We start from the raw sequence: 19,104 nt of genomic DNA, 5'->3' as shown, positions 1-19,104 counted from the left end.
CTTCTGTCTAGAATAGTGGAGACAGTGTGGCTGATCTGGGCAATTAGTGATTTGTGTCCATATTTATTTGGAGATGCATTTTTCAGGTTATATCCTTTTCTAATACGTGCAGTAAAGTAGTATTTGCACTGACAAACTCTACAATAATAGCCTAAGCAGTGTGTGAGCTCTACAGAGAAAATGCCACTTGACTCCAAATGATGTCAAATTTTAAATTCATGAAAAGCAGGATTTTTTGAGTAAAACAAGGTAGTGCCCAAAATGCACACAGATCTCAAAGCAGAAAGGTGTAGTGTCAGGAAAATGCAGCCAAATAGAAATCCCAGGAATATGATAATAAAATGCTTCATTAAACAGAAAAAAAAATGGAGCAAAAAATCACAGCAGAAGAATATGTGCTTGAATGTCAGTAAGAACTTTATTTCATGTTAATTTTAAACTTCCCCATCAGTTGAAAAAGAAAACTCTTCAGTCATACAGAGAGTTTCTGCAGAGGAACCAGACACTACAGCTGAATGGGCCATGCGCTGCCAATCATGAGAGCAACCAGATTTTCACACCCATGTTTTTACTAGGTGCCATTTCACCAACAGTTTCTGTAGGTCTTGCAGTTGAACCATGAAAGTAATCTCTTGTAACAGGAAAACCAGCGAAGGTGAAAAATACTCTACTCCTCTGCTCAGATGGAGCAGTGTTTGCAGCCCTTGCTCCCCGGCAGAAACTGAGCTGAAGGGTTTATGTATCTGGCGTGCCTTGCCAAATTCAGCCTATTTCTTACACTCCTGTCTTCTTGATGTACTAAACAGGGATCTAAGGCTATTCAAGTGTATGTTGCACTCTGCAACCACTGCAAGGATGTCAGGAATTGTGCAATCCCCTGAGGACTGGTCTCCTCAGGGCTCTGCAGGTTTTCCGTTCATTAGTGGAGACTTCAGAGCATCTGGTGCTGACTCCAAGAGAAAGCCTGTGTGCCTCCATGGTAAAATCATGGGTTCTTGCTGTGTTTCCAGCAGTTCTTCAAGAGCTGAGCAGCTCTGCAGTTTGTGGGGTGCTTTGGGAAGTTGCCTGGTGTCTGCTTGCCTCTGCTCCGTGTCAAGTTTGGGCAGATGGGCAAAAGGCATCAAAGTAGGTGAGAAAGATAAAATTTTGCACCATGCTGTACCAGTTAAAAGTTTTGGGCTGGAGCTGGACCCCAGCCAGCCACCAGGATCCCAGGTTGGCTCCAAGGTGGAATGGGGCCCTTGATACCACTGAGGCCTCTGGGTTTGGTTCTGCACTGTGTAAACGCCCATGCCATAAATGAATAACAGCAATTTTTTTCTGGGTCTGAGCTTTGTTTGCTTTTGCTTTTGCCTGGACAGCAAACCCGTTCCTTGAGAAAATAAGTAAAAAGTTTTTAATATCTGTACCTCCAATGAGACAAGGGTGGCGCATCTAATCTTAATCTATATTGTTTGTACTTTTGTTTGATAAAGCAGCTATAAGAAATAATACATTTCTTCTTTAAAGTCCCTTCCCCGCCCCTTCTTGTATAAGTGTTACTTCCTGCCCTTCTGCTCTCTCAATAGTGCTTCCCTTTCCTGTTTTGGTTATAAGCCTTCATAGAGACTCCTGGCTTGTCTCCCTGCCAAATTTGTCTTCTCCTCAGGTGAAATAGACTGTTTGGATTTAGGCACACGTGCCGGATTTGAGTGTGTACTCCTGTGGGATTGCCTGACCAGATCCCCCTCGATGGCAGGCACGTAAGTATCTGGGGACCATGCACACTGGCAGGGAATTTGTTGACCAGACTTAATGTGACTGGATGGGAAGGAGAGCACATATCGTGATAAACACAGAAGGTCTGTGTTTTGGTTATAGCCTTGTAGAATAATTTATAATTGTATAAAATGGTAATTAAGTTTTTATGGCAATGCTACATTAATATGCATCCCCTGGCAGTGAGGGAGAAGCTGACTTGATGAAGCGAGCGTCCTTCATTCCTGGTCTGCCTCCATCAGCTCCAGGGGAGTTGTCACAGGTTTATTTGCTTTTCTTCTGGGATTGAAGGGAAATCAAGTCAAAGCGATGCCGGCTTTAATGAAAGACCTTTATGCTGATTTTGTCTATTTATTTACAAGTCTGCCTCTCCTGGTCATTAGTTATGATTATGATCTTTCAAAGCCTTTTCAGAGCCCATGAGTGAGAGCTTTCAGCCATGTATTTTCACTTGACAGTCCAGTTTCAGGTTTTGCATAATGTGTATTTTACCAGATTAGTTACTTCTCGTTTTTATTTCTGTCATGTAAGGGTAAAGAGAAATTGTTTGTATTAATAGCAACCTGGTCCAGTTAAGTTGCTTTTTTATTGTTTTTGACTAATTGAGTTCATAGTGTTTCTCCAGGACATTTACTTGACTAATTTTTAGGAACTTCTAAACATTTACTTGATGTTTATTTTTAGGAACTCCCAAAATATATCTTCAAGGTGGTATGCAAAATCTGAAAGTGAACCACACTTCACTGCAGAAAGAAATGCTATGTGAATCAAAGCATTAATGGAGCAGTAGAGTTTCTCCATTAGGAGACAGCAGTGACACTGCTTTGTTGGAAATTGAAAGAGAAAGGTTCCCAGATCATGGCATGGCTCTGGGAGTCTGGCTGCCCAGCAGCAGTGGCACTTCTCTTAATCACACCACTTCCTCTGTGAAGTGCCTTTTGCAAAGCAGATTTCTATAAGCATGTTTTAAGATGCTGAGTTGAGATACTGGTGACCGAAGTTCCCCTTACAGTCATTTGAATTCTTATGCTTCAGTTCGCAAAACCTACCAGAAGAGCGATGGGTTAAAATTAACAACACCACATAGTTTGAAAATCTCAGCAGCATAAACTAAGCAGATGTACCGGCTTACAAGGGCATCAATCTGTGGCTGCTCTGCTGGCCCCAAATCTCCACTGATTGGCAGATGTACTATTTCAGTGTCGCGGCAGGCACTGAGGGGTCAGGGCTCTCCACGGACTTTCACCGGCAGTGCTGAGGACTGAGTTGTTCTGGACTGACAGTCAGGCCCAGGTGGAACATCTGTTCTGCTGCTTTAATATTTTGCATACTGTATTTATTTTTTGTATTTCTACTCACTTCTCCCGTGCTCGAGAGCACTGAGGGGTGACAGAAGGTTATGCAAGTTTCTCTGGTCATACCAGGATTGCGTGTGTGTTCCCAAATTTAGCAACTCATCTGCCAAAGTTCTGGCTTAGTGTGAGACCTGGATGCCTCATAAACTCTGGTTTCCAGCTGACCTGTCTGCAGCAGGTACTGGACATGTCAATTCCCACTGGGTATGCCTGGGTAGTAAGAGACAATTCAAAATTAATGTCTTATTCCTAGCAGAAAGTAGAGTAATTCTTGAATCCTTCTCCTTGTGGAGATGAACTGGTGTTTATCTTACTCTTGATAACATTGTAGGTTATCAGTATTTCCATTTACTGCTCTATAAAATAAGGTATTTGTCTTGCAGGTATGTTGTGACTTTTTTTAACAGCGTCAGTCTTTTTGAGAGCTGCTTCTGAAGGGAGCTTCATATTTTTACTATCTTCTTCTAATTATTTAATATTAAACTCTTTAGATGCTGGAGTTTAACAGTGGAGAAAGGTGATGGCCTTGCACCTGCAGCAGATGCTCAGTGCAAAAGGCTCATCTCCCACTGGCAGTGGAGCCAAACCCCAGCACCAAAGGCAGATCTTCAATGTGAACAGGCAAGCTGAGCAGGAGGCCAAAAAATAGCAGCTCCTCTGGGAACTGGACTTCACTTCAGGCTGACTGGGGCAAGGGCAGCACTGTTGTGTAGGTCTCTGCACAAGTAGGCAACCAGGAGTTAATGCAAATTGAGAACTTCTGACCACTGGGTGCATGGGTTGGTTTTTCAAGGGATGCTAGGAAATGGACATAGTCATTGTGGCACCTCCATATTATATATGAAAGTGTGACTGCTATTATTCTAAATATCTGCTATAACATATTCAAGCATCTGCATGTCACTGAGGATTAAAAGCACCTATCTGGATGTAAAGTCCCTGTGGAGCTGCTCTTGTGTGATCAAGTGGCTAAATACTGTATTTTCTCTATGAGGTCTTGCATTGCTGAGGAAGGTCTTCAGTGCTCTGGGAGGAAGGAGGGTGTACGATGGTGACACCAGCTGTGCTGCAAGTTTGGTTGCAGAGGGAAGTAGACTTTGAAAAGGAAGTCCCAGAAGGTGGGAAGTCATAGCTATGACTGACAGGGAGAAATAAGGCTTCCAATGAGAAATGTGGTCATGAGCAAAGCTGGCAGTGAACCTCTGGTGGGAAGACTGGAGAGCCACTGCACTACAGCAACTTTATCTGTAATGAGTTCAGATCTCAGATACAGTCTACATGGCCAGAATGACCTGACTGCCTTGTGTTCAGAGGGTGTCTCAGGCTTTTTTGTTGTCTAAATCCAGTGGTCAGAGAGAAATGTCCACCTGTTTCAGATTACTACTGAAACACCCTGTCTCCCAGTCATTATTATATTTGTTGTAGTGAAAACAATTAAAATGTTTAGCAAATTAGACCATTAGAGTTTGAAGTACACTTTAAGATACTGCAGGAACATGAATTGTAGCTTAGTAATTTTGAGGTGTACTGCACAGATCATACACCTCCATATGCAGGATTTTGAACTTATATTAGCTGTTTAAACTGATATGGAGAATATTCTGTCAGCTTTTTAAATCAGCATGACAGCAATTTCTTGCATGTCACGTTTAACCACACAACTGTGACTTTCTGTGGCAACCTCAGTGGACAAGTAGAGCGAGATGTGTTAAATGGCTTGTGCGTTATCTCACACATTCTATGTGCTGAGGTTTTGTTCTCAAGTAGGACAAGCCTGAGGCTAAGTAATATTAACAATTTCTCACACCAATAAGAATTATTAGATCAGTCCAACATAATTTTTAATTATTAATCATTTAAAGGTTATGGGGCAAATGTATGGGAGATGGAAATGAAAAATGTTTGTGAAAATAGCTGTTTGCATTTCCTGTGAATGCCAGAAAAGAGTTTGTTTGAAGGTGAGAGAATAATAAGCAGCTTGAAACAAAGTAGATCCATAATAGGTTCAAAGCATGAGAGCTTGATTTCTGTCAGGGAGCTTTCACAGTTTTTGCTAAAAGAGCTTCTGCCCCAAAGACACAGTTGCATCTGTAAATATGAAGGATAGTGGAAGTGTCCAGATCCACCTGGCATGCTGGAATAGAGCCCACACAATTAGGTGTTTCATCCTGAAGTTAGCTGGCCGTGGATATTTGTTACACCTTTTGTGAGCATGATTTGGTGACCCTCCAAAAGCTGTATGATGTTGTCCTGGCTCTAGGAGAAAGTATTGTAAACCTCTCCCGTTATCCCTGGAGAGGCGACCTCTGGGTAGGTTGGTGCTGGACAAGGGGTCCAGGGTTGGGCTGGGATAACCCTGGTCCATGGCAGGCTCTGCACAGGCCAGCTGGTCAGAGCTGGGCTCAGTGCCTCAATACCATACTCTGCAAAAGTTTTGTTCGTAAGAAGATAACCTTTTAAGTAGAGAAAACAGGTCAGTGAAGGAGCACATTGCAGCTTGGCCACTTGTCTTTTTCCCAGTAGGGGACAAGAGAGAAAAGTCTTGGATACCTTTCAGAGCCAAAGACTTGCCTCCAAACATTATAGTTTGCTCTTTTTTTTCCTGTTTATTCTCTATAACAGGTTTTTTGTGGTTCTGACCTGAGATTTTAAGCTCATATGTTTGGATAACCCACTGGTCCAGGCAGAGTGAAGCAGGAGGACTTTTCTCTGATCCATGGCTCCTCCATTACCAACCTCCATGGAAATTTCTGTCATTTGTTTCACCTCCCACCTCTATATTTCTTCCTGCTACTTAATCATTTGTAGTCAGCCAGGTAATGTCAAACCATGGCACTAAGTCTCGTGTGATAATTCACAAAAACCCCCAGATATTTTCCCAAAGATTCCCTGTATTATCTTTCCTGTACTCCTTTGTGGCTCTTTTTTGGCTATAGTTCTTGGTAATCATACATTTACTAAAAGCCAGGAAGAAAGGGCTGCATTTTTTCAAGTTCTGCACAGATGGAAGAAGAGAGGAGTGTTATTTCAGGATGAAGGCACCTCCTCTGCAGCACTGCCTCGAAGTGCAGCCTCATTGCTACTCCTTGACTGTTCTCCCCAAATACAGTAGTACCTTGAGTTTCTGGTAGCTTGAGTTTCACTTGACTCATTTAGGGCTGGCAATGCTGCTGACACCAAAGCAAGGAGGATACGACAAATCTCTGGGGCCAGCCCATGCATGTGCTTGGCTGCCCACACTCACCAGGGTTGGGCAAAAAGGGTCAACACTGACCCTTTCAAGAAGGGCTAACTCCAAATTAGCCAATCTGCTAATTTTTGAAGATGAACCCTAAACACAAGAGATGGAAGAGAGTGGGTGAAAATGGTTAAACAGAATGAAACAAATTGTATAATCTGCAAACATTTTTTTTTTAATTTATGGTTTTGTAATATTGAAACAATATTCTGTAAATCTCAACAACGAACACTGGATTTTAGGTACCCGCTGTGAATAAAGGATTTCCCAGTGCAGCCTGCTTCTATCAGATGGGAAGTTAAGAAGATTTGCTTTAACTTCAGGCAGACAAGTGGTACTGGTGCAGATGTTTGCCATCCCACAGATGTAAAGCACTGAGAGAAAATGCTTTCAGAACAAATAAAGGTGCATATTTGGATCCCAAGGAAGAACCCCTTCCCCTCCACATTTAAATAAGATATCTTAAAAATGGCTCAGAGTAAAGCGTAGAACATTGGAGTAGATGTTATGAGCAAATCTGAATGATTTTGTAATCAAGACCTATGTTTCAATTTTTATATTTTTTATACATCATTTCCTATGGTGTGAACTCAGGTGGATGAGTCTGACTGCACGTTAATGTAAAATAAAAAATCAGTAGGGGAATTAGTAATATTTGATGTGGTATGTGAAATTTAATGGACCTCCATTTTTCAGTAACTTTTGTGTATTAGGAAAATAAAGCAAGTTTTAGTTGTGCCTTTTATGTGTAGGAAGAGTAAAAATCTTCAGGATAAAGAGTTACATCTCCATTTAGAGTGAGACAGCAATCTAGCAATGGGTCCCTGGGAGCATTTTGAGTGTTGAAAAATTGATGAAGTGCTTTGCAAGAATGGATTCCCCTTGTGCTGTACTTGTTTTATGTTCCTTTCTGTTATTTCACTGGAGGCCAGATAACAGGTTTAATCCTGTTTCCATTTAAATGAATGATGAAAAACTTCCATTGACTGCAGGAGAGCAGGGATTGAGCTCAATGTGTTGTTGCTTTATGTTACAGTAACAATTGGTCATCATGCATTAAATATTTCTCCTGAGGTCTATATCTGTGTTTCAGTCACAGGGCAGTAGCAGATTATGTGCTGTCAATTTTAGTGGCAGCAAAGGCTGAAGGCAAAGTTGCCATATCTACTGGAACTTGGATATGGCATTATGAGTAATGCCATGTTAAGGCCCTGGTGTCTGTATGGTTAGGTGTATTCTTCTTGTTGTATGGAAGGATAATTTAATTAATTTTGACTAATTAAGAAGCTAATGGTAATTGTGGGTTCCAAAATTCACCTGAAATGGAGACAACATTGGGTCCAAGGCCTGCTCTGATTGAAACCACTGATGTGCTCTTGCTTACTTTAGTGTACAGTGAGGCTTGTAGTGACTGGCGAGGCTTGAGGGGAATAACATTGGCCGATTGTGACTCTCCCAGGGATAATGTTTTCTGGGATCCCACAGGCTCACTGGGCAGGGGCTTACTGTGCCCTAGGCAGCTGATGATCCCCTCACCGCTGGAGCTGAAGATGGAACCTCGTAGCACAGACAGGTGGTCACCATTCAGCCACACGACTGCACTGAGGGTTATTTTTGGCCATTCTACTTCCACATGGCAAAGCTAATCCAGCATACCTGCCTTTTTGCTGGTATATTTCTCTCCCATTCTCCCCATCTGTGAATCCAAAACAGACTGGGCATCCCCAGGCAGGTCTGGAGGATGCAGTCAATGCTGCCACTGCTGCCAAGCTGTGGCTCTTGCACCAGCTGGAGGATTAGGCAGGCTGGAGTGAGCTCAAATCCCTCAGCTGCTAGTGTCAGATATGGAGGAGCTGCCACAAGACATTAGCTTACCTTAAAAAAAAAGAAGGGAGAGGTATTTGCTGGGTAAGTAAATCAGCAGAGGCACAGCTGTTCTCCAGGTATCTCTCGTAACAAAGCAACAGCAACTGGTGGATGAGCTGAATTTTATAAATTCTGAAGAAGAATATAGATAAAATAATGTTTAGCCTTTCTGATCTGAATATATTGCTGCAATAACAGAGTTTAGCTGTTTCCATGCTACATAATAAAAATACAATTTATCCTGAATTTTCTTACATTGCTCTTTATGGAGATGTCTGCCAGTGTCATTACTCCCTCTGTAAATGCTGTGAGGAGTTTTCAGGCTCTTACCCGCAGCCTGGAGGAGGTCTGTGGGCTACCTGGAGGCTGTCTGAAGTGACTGATAAAACAAGCCAGAGTCAGTAGGCTTTAGTGTACCATGGGCAATGCATCTGCCTTGGAAATCTTTTTGAGACCCACAAATCAGAAAAGATCGAAAACTGCTGCTGTAATCTACCCAGATCCTCTTAATACTTGCAGTAACATGCTCCCTTTCATTAAAATGATGACAGTGATGGGGTCAGGCAGCTTTGGGTGTGCAGCAGTTGGTACGATTTACAAGTGGTGTAATTTGGCGTGGTGGCAGTGCAGCAATATGGTTTAGCATCACCCAGGAGCTTCTCCTGTATTTGTGTGTGTATGCTAGGGAGGTAAAAGCAAACAAAGAAGGGAGGAAAAAAAGATTTATATGCAAAGAGGATTAGTGCTTGATATTGCATTGTGGAAAATTATTTAATACAGCTTGGGCTTAGGAAGGGAGGTATCTGTGTGTATATGTATACATATATATATACACATATATATAGGTCTAAAGTTAAGAGGACACTCGTGAACTTAAAATTTTTGCAGGACATAAATCCTAATAGTTTCATTTAGGTCTAAGATCTTAGGTCTATTTGCTTGTTGAAAATCCCTGTTACATTAAAGATCTCACATCTTCAAAATTTGCAGGATTTGCATTTTTTTCGTCATATTAGGAACTCTTATTTCCTCTGATATAAGAAAAGTGACTGGGATGTCAAGAGAATGAAATCCTGATCTATATTGACATGTCACCTCAACAGCATTTGCCAGTGGCATTTCTTGCTCATGATGGGTGTGTTTTATTACCATTCCAATATGTTAGTCAGGATATGCAAGTAAGAGGTAAAGAACTAAGGAATTTCTGTGAATCTAAAGGAGAAAAATAGTTATTAATGCTATACAAAGTGTAGGTACTTCTTTAATGCTGGAATACAGACATTCATGGATTCCCACTTTCTTTGCTACTAGGATGAAGGAAAAAAGAGTTCTTGTGTGTTTTGCACCGTGTATTCTGGGACCTCTAAGTGCGTCAGCAGGTCTGGGTATTAGGCATCAGATGGATTAACTTAATTGATTTCTTCAGTTTACCTAATGTGGCTTCTGGTTCAAGGTCTGCTTGCTTCCAGTTTTAAATGTATAACTCAGCTGTGGATGTCACGTTTGTTTTGTCAGGGAGCTGTAAAATATTGGTAGGTTTTCATGTAAATGCAAAAGGCTTCACATGCCAGTAGGTACATAACATAAATGGAGCATTCATACTGTTGGATAGTTTTCATAACATTTATGTGATGCAGGTTCTGTCTCAGGGCTTAATGTTTTATATAAAATAGATTATCAGTTCAAAGCAGCAGCATACAAGAGGCTTTTTAAGTCTATGAACACATACATGTCAGCTTTAATTTAACAGATCACAGTCAAAGGATTCACAGATCTCTTATAAAACATATGTTGTAAGCAGTTCTGATAGTTTCTCTTGGTTTCTTCTCCTTTACAGGTTTGCGGTAAGAAGCAGCAAATTCACTGCCTTTTTTCTTGTTTTTGTTGTTTTCGCTCTCCAGTGAACAGAGTATTTGCCAAGCCCGAGCTTCAGTTATGGTCTATGACGATACCAGTAAGAAATGGGTGCCAATCAAACCTGGACAGCAGGGATTCAGCAGAATCAACATATACCACAACACAGCCACGAACACCTTCAGGGTAGTTGGAGTTAAACTGCAGGATCAACAAGTGAGTAACTGTATCGAGTTTCCTGTAAATTAACCTTTGATCTCGTTTGGTAACCTCAGTTCTACACCCAGTGCAACATTTCCTGCTCCCTGCAAGGTGCCTACAAGTCTGTTTACTCCACTTGTTCAGATTTTGTACAATTTTTTGCACACAGAATGTAATATAGGTTATTACTCCTTATTTGAAAAAAGAAATTTTGGTAGATACCAGAGAGATTTTAATGTTATTCTCCTCTTCCATTTTTTTCTTGGGAAATGACTCTTGTTTCATTCTGCAGATTTTGCTCTCAGCTCCCCCCAGATTACTTTTTACTTGGATTTAGTGCTATAATAAAATATTATTTTATTTAATTTTCTAAAAATTTAATATATTATATTAAAATCCACTGCTGTCTCACCAAGTGGGATTGTTATATTGCTGTGTTAAGTAATTAGTTCCTTGTAATGCACTTTAAAATCCTAGGTGCACACTATGATCTGATTTACAGCAGCCTAATTCTGCAGGACCTCTTCAGGTATTAAAGGAGTTATATGGGATTTAGATTACCAGAACTGGGATCAGGCCCCCAGTCTGATTGGCCCCAAAGCCCAGTGCTGAGCCCAGGGCTGGCACGGTGTGGCTCCGGGCGGCCTGGCTCGTGGTGTGCCAGGCAGTGTGTGCTGTCAGAAGCTCCCTAACTAAATGTCACAATTATACCCTAAGCAAAAGTTTACTTGGGTGGAGTAGCAGTGCAGCACTGCAGTTCCATCTGCATTTTAGAGCAGAAATTTCAGAGCTGGGGGCTCCCTCTGTGTATTGGCATGAGGCTGGTACGGCAGTGACAGCTCAGCCTGCCCACGCTGCCCACCTCTTGTGCCCACCTTGAGCCCTCTGGCTGGCAGCAGAATGAGGAAGAAGTGGGAAATTGATTGATTGCCTGTTGGTTCAGAGAGTGTCATTGCCTTCTGGGAAGGTGAGGTGAGCAGGGCAAGTCAAGCCAAGTCAAGCTAGTCCAGACAGCAGGAGCCAGGGCACCTCTGAGCTGCCACAAATGTTGAATTGATTGATCTGCTTATGGAAATGCAAGTGATCTCTCTCATCTGTCAGCTGTAGTGATGCTTGGGCCAACGGGAAAAGTTAGTTAGGTTGCGTACTGGAAGTGGTAATGACTTTGCTACACTGTCCATATTTCTCAAATCTTCGTTCGCGAAGCCCAGCCATGATGATGACACTGTCCATATATAGAGTCACCACTCTGAAAAAGGAAAAGCAGAACAGAAATAGGTGGGTTTTGAGCACATTGGTTTTCAGCTCCTTGCAGTACACTTTTGAAACATCTGTCAGAAGTTTTGCAACTGCTTTTATGCTTCTCAGTAGAGCGAAGGAATCATATTAATTCTATTAATCCCATTCCAAAATAGAAAATATTTTCAAAACTAGATACAATGGCTTCTTAGGCAGTTGTGAAAGCCAGTACTGCTTTGTACAAAGCTATGCCAGCTGTTTATTTTACATAGCCAGCAGGTGAATGTAAATGATTTTCATGTGACTACAATCTAAGATGGGACTGAATAGCTGGTGTATAACAAGCAGAAGTCATAAAGTCAACATGTGTATGCAAGGGAGATACTTAAGGGAGACTGTGTACCAGAGGTCTGTCTTAATCAGAGTATACAATTAAAGAGTAGGACATCTTAAAAACTCAAATCTTGAGCTGTACTTTAAACATTACATTAACATTCTATTTGCTTTCAAATGTTCCAACTTACGAAGAGCCTGCATGCTATCTACAAATCATCTCAATTAAGAGGGAAGCACATAGAAGAATATATTTTTCTAAAGTTTACAGACTAAAAATCCTCCCTCGAACAAACAGAAAGTATAGGTTATTACCTTAGTCACCTAAAATGGTCTAAAACAAAGTGTTCACCTTATATATGATTGCAAAAATCCAATATTATGAATAAAATATATTCAAGACAGCATGTGGCATAGTAGTATTCAAAGGAACACTGAAAGTCTCAAGATTCAGAGTTTAATATATTTTATATAAGTCTCACATGGAATCATAAGCTTGCTAGACTTGCTAAATATTGGCATTTAACGAGAAAAAAATGAATTTCAGTAAAAGTAATTCTCTGTACAAGCCGTTTGTGCTTGCTCTCAGGCTGTGTTAAATCTCACTGAAATTGAGGTTTTGGCAAAAGCTGTTGATTTCCCAGAAAAGACATATTTATCTGAAAAGGACCAATCTTCAGCTAACATGTGATTTGGCATATAGTGAAGCTAATGGAGCTACACAGATTTCCAAGAGTTGAGAAATTAGTTTAAAATAGGTAACACAACAATACCATGGGGGAACAATTTCAACTTTTATTACATACTGTTTGGCAAGGCACAGACTAGAATAATCTTCATGGCTTCATCCCTGCCTGCCTTTAGTATTTTATTTTTTTTCTTTTATATTACACTTATAATAACATCATTCTTTAATTTTCATCCTCTTTTTCATTTTTCACATATATTCTTCTGCAGACTCCTTTTTTTGTCTTTGTCTAGCTGCCTTTCTGTTATCTAGCCCTTTTTTGGTGAATGTGTTGGAATTTACAGCACTATCTGCTTATCTGTGTTCATCTTCTTCTCTAGCTGACAGTGTCTAAAAAGTTCACCGCGAAGAGATATGGCTTTTAGAGCAGCAGAACTGGAGCATCATTCTCACCACCAGGAAGTGGTCACCAGACCTCTTGTTCCCTTTAAATGTCTGGGTGACATACTCATTACATGCTTTGCTTGTAGCAGCAGGACTGGGTTACAGAACAGCAGGACATGAGTTCCCTTTTCTGCTCTGCACAGAGGTGCAGGTTTGCACAGACTCATGCTGGTGTGAGTGGTAACCTTCAGAAAACCACAAACAGACTTTTGAAGCTTTGGAGTAGCCACAGAGGCCAGAACTGGTTAGAAGCTAAGGCCAGATCAGTATTACAATCACTTAACATCATGATTTTTGATGTTTCCTTGCAGCCTTCATCTTGGACTCAATGTTCATAGAGGTCTTTTCCAACCTTAACTGTTCTATTATTCTTGAAGCCCAACAGTCATAACCACATGCTTTACCCCTGTGTTGCAACTTGCAACAGCTGTTGTTGTCACATGGGCTGTTGTAAAGGTGACGTGTGAGCTTCAGTCACCATGCAAGAAATTCACAAAGCTAATTGAGATATAAACTAACCACAATTTTTGAAAAATAAAGAACCAATTAATCACTGCTGTAAATTACTAGAAGTTCGTCAGGTTTGGGCCTTCCTTCAGGAGGAAAGAATCTGGCCTAACTGTAGCAGTTTTTATATCCTCCCTGTTTTAGCAATCCTGTCTGCTCCCTATGAGATGAACCTGAGTGCAGGCATTGTGGAAGGGCCCAAGACAGTAACAACCGTCTGAGCCATTTCATGCTCTGGAGAAACAAACAATTTTATTGTCCTGGTTCAATAAGCAAGAGCACGGGGATGAGACTTGTGTGGGAGCTCTTCCCGTGATCTTGGCTGTGTTTACACCTCAGGTGTTGCCCTGAAGCTCATTTAATCCCTTCTAGCCCTGTTCCCATGAGTCCCATTGGCCACCACCATCATCAATGCTGACAGCTCACAACTCAGCAGCCAAAAGGAAGGGCTTCTCAGTTTTGAGCTTTTTTATAGATCCTAAAATTCCCTGCCTGTCTTAGGGAGCCTACACTTTAAACTGAGATGAAAGGGTGAAGGAGAGAACCAAGTAGAAGAGAAGCAAACTTTTTTTTTTAGCGTTACAGCCATGGGAGCATAGAAAGATGTCAACTTATTAATGCTGTGCACACCTGGTCTGTCCTTGCCATATGAGATCATTGAAATCCAGAATTTAACAGGGTTCAAAACAGCACAGACATTTATAACAGTAAGAAAACTGCTTTGTTTCAGGATATAAAATACCAAAAGGGTGTTGAAAAGAAAAAAAAAGGCATTTAAAATGTCATGTTTCAGTTTTTAAGTCAGATTCTAAGTGAAGAGTTATAGGAAGAACTGTTTGTCATGAATAAATCCATTACTTATTTCTGCAAGATTTCTAGTAATCTTCTCCAATTCACCTATTGTAGATTACAACTGAAGTTTAAAAGATGAACTTTTGGTCTGCTCCACCTGGCAGATGCCATCTTACTGACATATGAAGCTTTAGAGTAACGATCCCTTAGAAACACCTGTAAAAAACCCCTATGCTTCAAACGGGGAGACCTTTATGTTAATTACTGCTCTGAAGCACTTTGTTATCATCATGTGCCTTGCAGAGTCTCCAGAACATCTGTACAAGACACCTTTGTGCACTCAATCTTAACAACAGCAGGAGAACCCCTTGGAACATTCAAGACCAGATTTGCTGTATTTAAATAATGAACTTTTCCTGCTCATAATTTCAAGGTTCTCTGTCCCTGGTTCCCTTCTGTCTCCAGCCTGTGTGAGCTGATGAAGGGGGAGCCTCCATTTCCTACAACTTCGTTGTTTTCTGCTGGCATTTTGTTTCTTAACTTTGTGTCACAACAGAGTATCGCTGCCAGTGCACAGATGGGTATCTCAGGGATGTTGTCTGTGCCATCCATCCTTCTGGCCTGTTAGTTGTGCAGGGGACACTCCTGCCTCTCCCCCTTCAGCTAGATCAGGTCACACTTTTAGCATTGGAGGTTTCTGGTTGGATCCCAGTTACACTGTGTAGCTGGATGTCCCATGTGCCCTGCCCAAGGATAAACAGGGCATTGTATTTAGCAGATTAAATCAAAATATGCAGAAACATCCTTCTGCTGCAGTCACCCCTTACCTGGAAAATATCACTCATACAAGCAAGGGAGGAGGTGGGAGCGGAAATATGTGGTTGTCTGTTTTTGTCATTACCTGTCTGATTCTGGAGAAAAAACTCTCAACACAAGAAGCTGGTGGTGATCAGGTGCATGGGAGGAGAAAAGCAGAGCTGGTGCAATGAGTCAAAACATTTATCTGCTGTAGGGCAGGGTTGGTGCCAAGAGCTCTGTCTGGCTCTTTTTCTAACAATTGTGCATGATCATCCTCCAAAAGATGGCAACAGCTGCTGGCACTGGCTCCTGACAGCTGTCTGCAGCATCTGCACAGCTGCATCCTGTGGAGGTGCTGTAGAAAACACGAGCAGGTAATAGATTTTGCCAAAACTGGCTTGCAAGTCCCCGAGGCTGAATTGAACTGTCGTAAATCTCACCCTTAGATGTGGGTCTTCTGTCACCGAAACACGCTCTGCCTTACCATACAGCCATGTAGGAGCTGCCAAAGGAACTGCCTCTACCAATTTAGTTAACCTTTACACAAGGGTTGGGTGTTTTTTTCCCCCACTGTAAACAGAACTATTTTTAATCCTTATCCCTCTCTTTCAAATCACAGGTAGTGATTAATTACTCAATTGTGAAAGGATTGAAGTACAATCAAGCAACACCTACCTTTCATCAATGGCGCGACGCACGGCAGGTCTATGGCTTGAATTTTGCAAGCAAAGAAGAGGCTACCACATTCTCCAATGCAATGCTGTTTGCTCTGAATATCATGAACTCACAAGATGGAGGTAAATGAATCTCTATTAATCTGTGACATTTTACAATGTTTGTTATCAATCACCTAGTGCAGTTGTATTGGATAGTATGCCATTATAAAACATGTTATAATAAAAAAACTTAACCTCTAGTAGACAGCCTTTAGATCAGCATTTGCTTTAGCATAAATTGTACACATTTTCAGGTTTTATTTCCATTCCTTCTCATTTTTCATGGTGCCTTAACTCACCATAGTTATTTGGGAATGCCTCAGCAGGCAGGTAGGCACACTGATTTATGTGGATCTGTATATGTGTTACATGTAAAAAGGCAGAATATAACTTTAAATAAACAGAAGCTAGAGCAAAATTAGCAACATTTTATAAGATAGAACTTGGAGCTGGTATTTCCAGTGTGTTGAGTGTCAGCTCCACCCAATGCATCAGCTTTCAAAAAGAGGAATGTGTGACACCTTGATTATTTCAGAAGGTAAAATGTAAAGTCTTGTGCTCCGGTCATTGATTGATATCCCTCAATACTACATTGACTGCAGAAAAAATTTGTGGTAAAGTTTGCTGTTCTGAGAATTGTCATTGCACTAGCTTGAGAAGGGCCCAAAATAACATCCTGGTTTCTCAGTGGAAACCAGTTTCTGGTCTGTGGTATCTGGATGAAGTACTACCCTCAGTACACACTCATGACCTCTCTGCAGCTCCTGGGCTGGGAACAGAGCAGTCCTTGTGTGGTGTCTTTTTTTTCCCTGTAAAATACACACCACAGCCCTATTTTCCTTTTGCAAACACAGTGAGTCAAGGTTTACATCACCTACTGCCATCCGGGTTTCACTGCAGTGTTCACTGGCGATGGACAGCAGCTCTTTAGAGAGAGGTTGTCGCCTGACAACCTTCAATGCACAAATATGTCTTACTAAAAGGCATATTTATAATATAAAACTTCATATTTTTTATTCTGTTATTTCTGACCTATTAAGCTGAAAAATGCAAAAGTCGTCAAAAATCAAGAAGTATTTTAAATTCTGAGCTATATTTGGAAATACTGAGGACTTAATCCTGCTTTCTTCAGATTGAACATTTTCAGCTGTAGTTGTGCCACAGCAGGAGACTTCATGAGGAAATCTGGCTAAGATTCAGCAGTCCTAAATTTATGCAAATCTGCAGAGTACAAAGCTCTTTTGCTGCTCAGATGCTCTCAGCCCCTGTAGACCACCAAATAAGACTCCAAAATTGGATACTTTGACTATGGTCTTGGTGTAGTGATTAGTTTAATGCCTGTGATGATTCTACCTTTCTTCTGAAAGTCCTGAAGTTTGGGTTGGGTTTTTTTCCCCATCTGTCTCTTCCTGTCGAAGGGAGTGAGGTTTTTGTAGGATTTTGATGTTGTTTCAGGGAGGTGCCTTGTGGAAACACAGGGCTCAGGATGAGAATTTATTACACATAGGCTAAAATGAAAGAAACTGTCTTATGGTTGATACTTTAATTATGTTAGCTACTCTTAGCAAAGAACAAGAGGTATTTTAAGAAAGTATTTTTGCGTACTTGAAAGCCTATTAAATTTCTGAGAAGTTTATGAATATACAACAAATAATAATTTGCATTTTGCATTTTTGGGGGTATTTATTTACTTAGCACACCAAAGTGTGCTTTAGATCCTTTACAGATTTAAGATGCAGCCTATGCTGAAGAGCTTGCATTTAGAGTTCATAGTTGTCACATACACAGACATGAATTGGGTCACAGATGAAAAAGTTTCCTGCTTTCTTTTCTGTAAAAACAAATGGTCTGGTAAATATTCTGTCTTCAACAACCCCTCTTCTCTCATACGTAAAGTGTTAGAAGTTTCAAAGATTTTCAGTTGTCCCATTCTTTACAGCTGAGCTTATCAAAAACTGAAATTTGGTTTAAAGATAATTTCAGCATTTGAGGTTTTTTAAAAAAATCTCTGATTCTATGAAGGAAATTCCTCAAATACTCATTTTTATTCATTCTTTTTAATTATGAAATTTATTTCTATAATTTATTTATGAAATTTATTTCTATAAATATTTCTTTTTGATTTATATTATCTACAGATTGATAATAGATTATATTGAGGACTTTTATGTCATCATAAGTTTCCCAGTTATTGCAATGATCTCAGCATGCAAGCTGACAGCAAAAGTCCATAATGGATATAAGGTATAAGACGTTTTTTCAGGTCTGCTCTTCCAGGCTCCTGTATATATTTGTGAGTATGAATTCGTGCAAATAGGAATTCACACAAACACACATATCCATATATCTTTTCAGGCACAGCCACTGCCTGCATACTCCATCCATTCTGCTGCCTGCATACTGCATTAGAGTCTTCTTTTTCATATGGAAAAATCATTAGGAAAAAAATGCATTTATTATATCTCCACATCCATGTATTAAAGTGCTCATGTGCTCATGCAGAAGGATGGCAGCTTTAAGGGATGCATTTGTATTCACAGAACTGCTCCACACACTAATAAAATGCTCTACCAAAACCACAGTGTTAAACAGAGATTCCCTCTGGCACATTCATAGGACAGCACACCCTATCTGCTAACTTACAGCTTGAAATATGCTATGTGCACTGCTTGGGATGTGCTATTTCTAATGTTTAGTTTTTTCATATATTCCCTGCTGAGACATTATTATGTTTAGGAACTTCTGATCTTCCCATAGTTGAATAGATTCTGGCTTCCATGGCTGCTTCTCCCTTCGTTCTACCACCCACTTCCATAAACTAAAATTAATCATGGTAGACTACAGCAGAAAATGTGAGACTGCATCATATCTTCAGCAGGCATGGAGTCAGGATCTGTAACTTTTGGGAAAATAACTAGTCTTGGCACAAAGCAATGGTGTGGGGTTTTGAGTGGTGAATTAGTTTAAGAAAATTATAGCAGTCTGTGTTTTGGGGAGTTGGAAATAATTTTTAGGTAGTGCTGACTTTCACATTACTGGGTCACTTTAAATGAATGTACAGTTATGAACAAGTGATGAGAATTACTGTACTGTCCCTCCTCCTCACAAGAGAAACTATGACGCCCAAGATCAACCACAGGCACTGCCCTCTCTGTACTGATGACATGAGGCATGAGTGAAAACTAAACCAAGTGCTTCATTAAATGCCTATGGTTAAATAGGCTGAATCAGATCCTACAGCCAGACTGTTAACCTGGGTTGCATGTCAAGATCAGCACTGGGGAGTGGATCTTGCCAGGGGTATGACATCCCAAA

The 19,104-nt window shown here is 40.7% G+C and overlaps 1 protein-coding gene across 6 annotated transcripts in view; it reads left to right on the top strand.

Annotated features, from left to right (window-relative positions):
• EVL (Enah/Vasp-like) overlaps positions 1-19,104 on the top strand; it is a 124,816-nt gene that overhangs the window by 45,760 nt on the left and 59,952 nt on the right. For 5 of the 6 annotated variants that reach the window (XM_027638113.1, XM_027638114.1, XM_027638109.1 and 2 more), the window contains exons 2-3: positions 10,119-10,287; positions 15,693-15,870. In XM_027638113.1, the coding sequence (XP_027493914.1) occupies positions 10,119-10,287; positions 15,693-15,870 (347 nt within the window). Of the gene's footprint in view, positions 1-1,585; positions 1,743-10,118; positions 10,288-15,692; positions 15,871-19,104 lie in introns of those variants that run through there. The other variant, XM_027638110.1, reaches the window with a different exon arrangement.

This window comes from Corapipo altera, unplaced genomic scaffold (genome assembly GCF_003945725.1).
Source record: "Corapipo altera isolate COAL_440 unplaced genomic scaffold, ASM394572v1 23, whole genome shotgun sequence".
Classification (NCBI taxonomy): domain Eukaryota; kingdom Metazoa; phylum Chordata; class Aves; order Passeriformes; family Pipridae; genus Corapipo; species Corapipo altera.
This window is presented reverse-complemented; position numbering and strand designations above follow the sequence as displayed.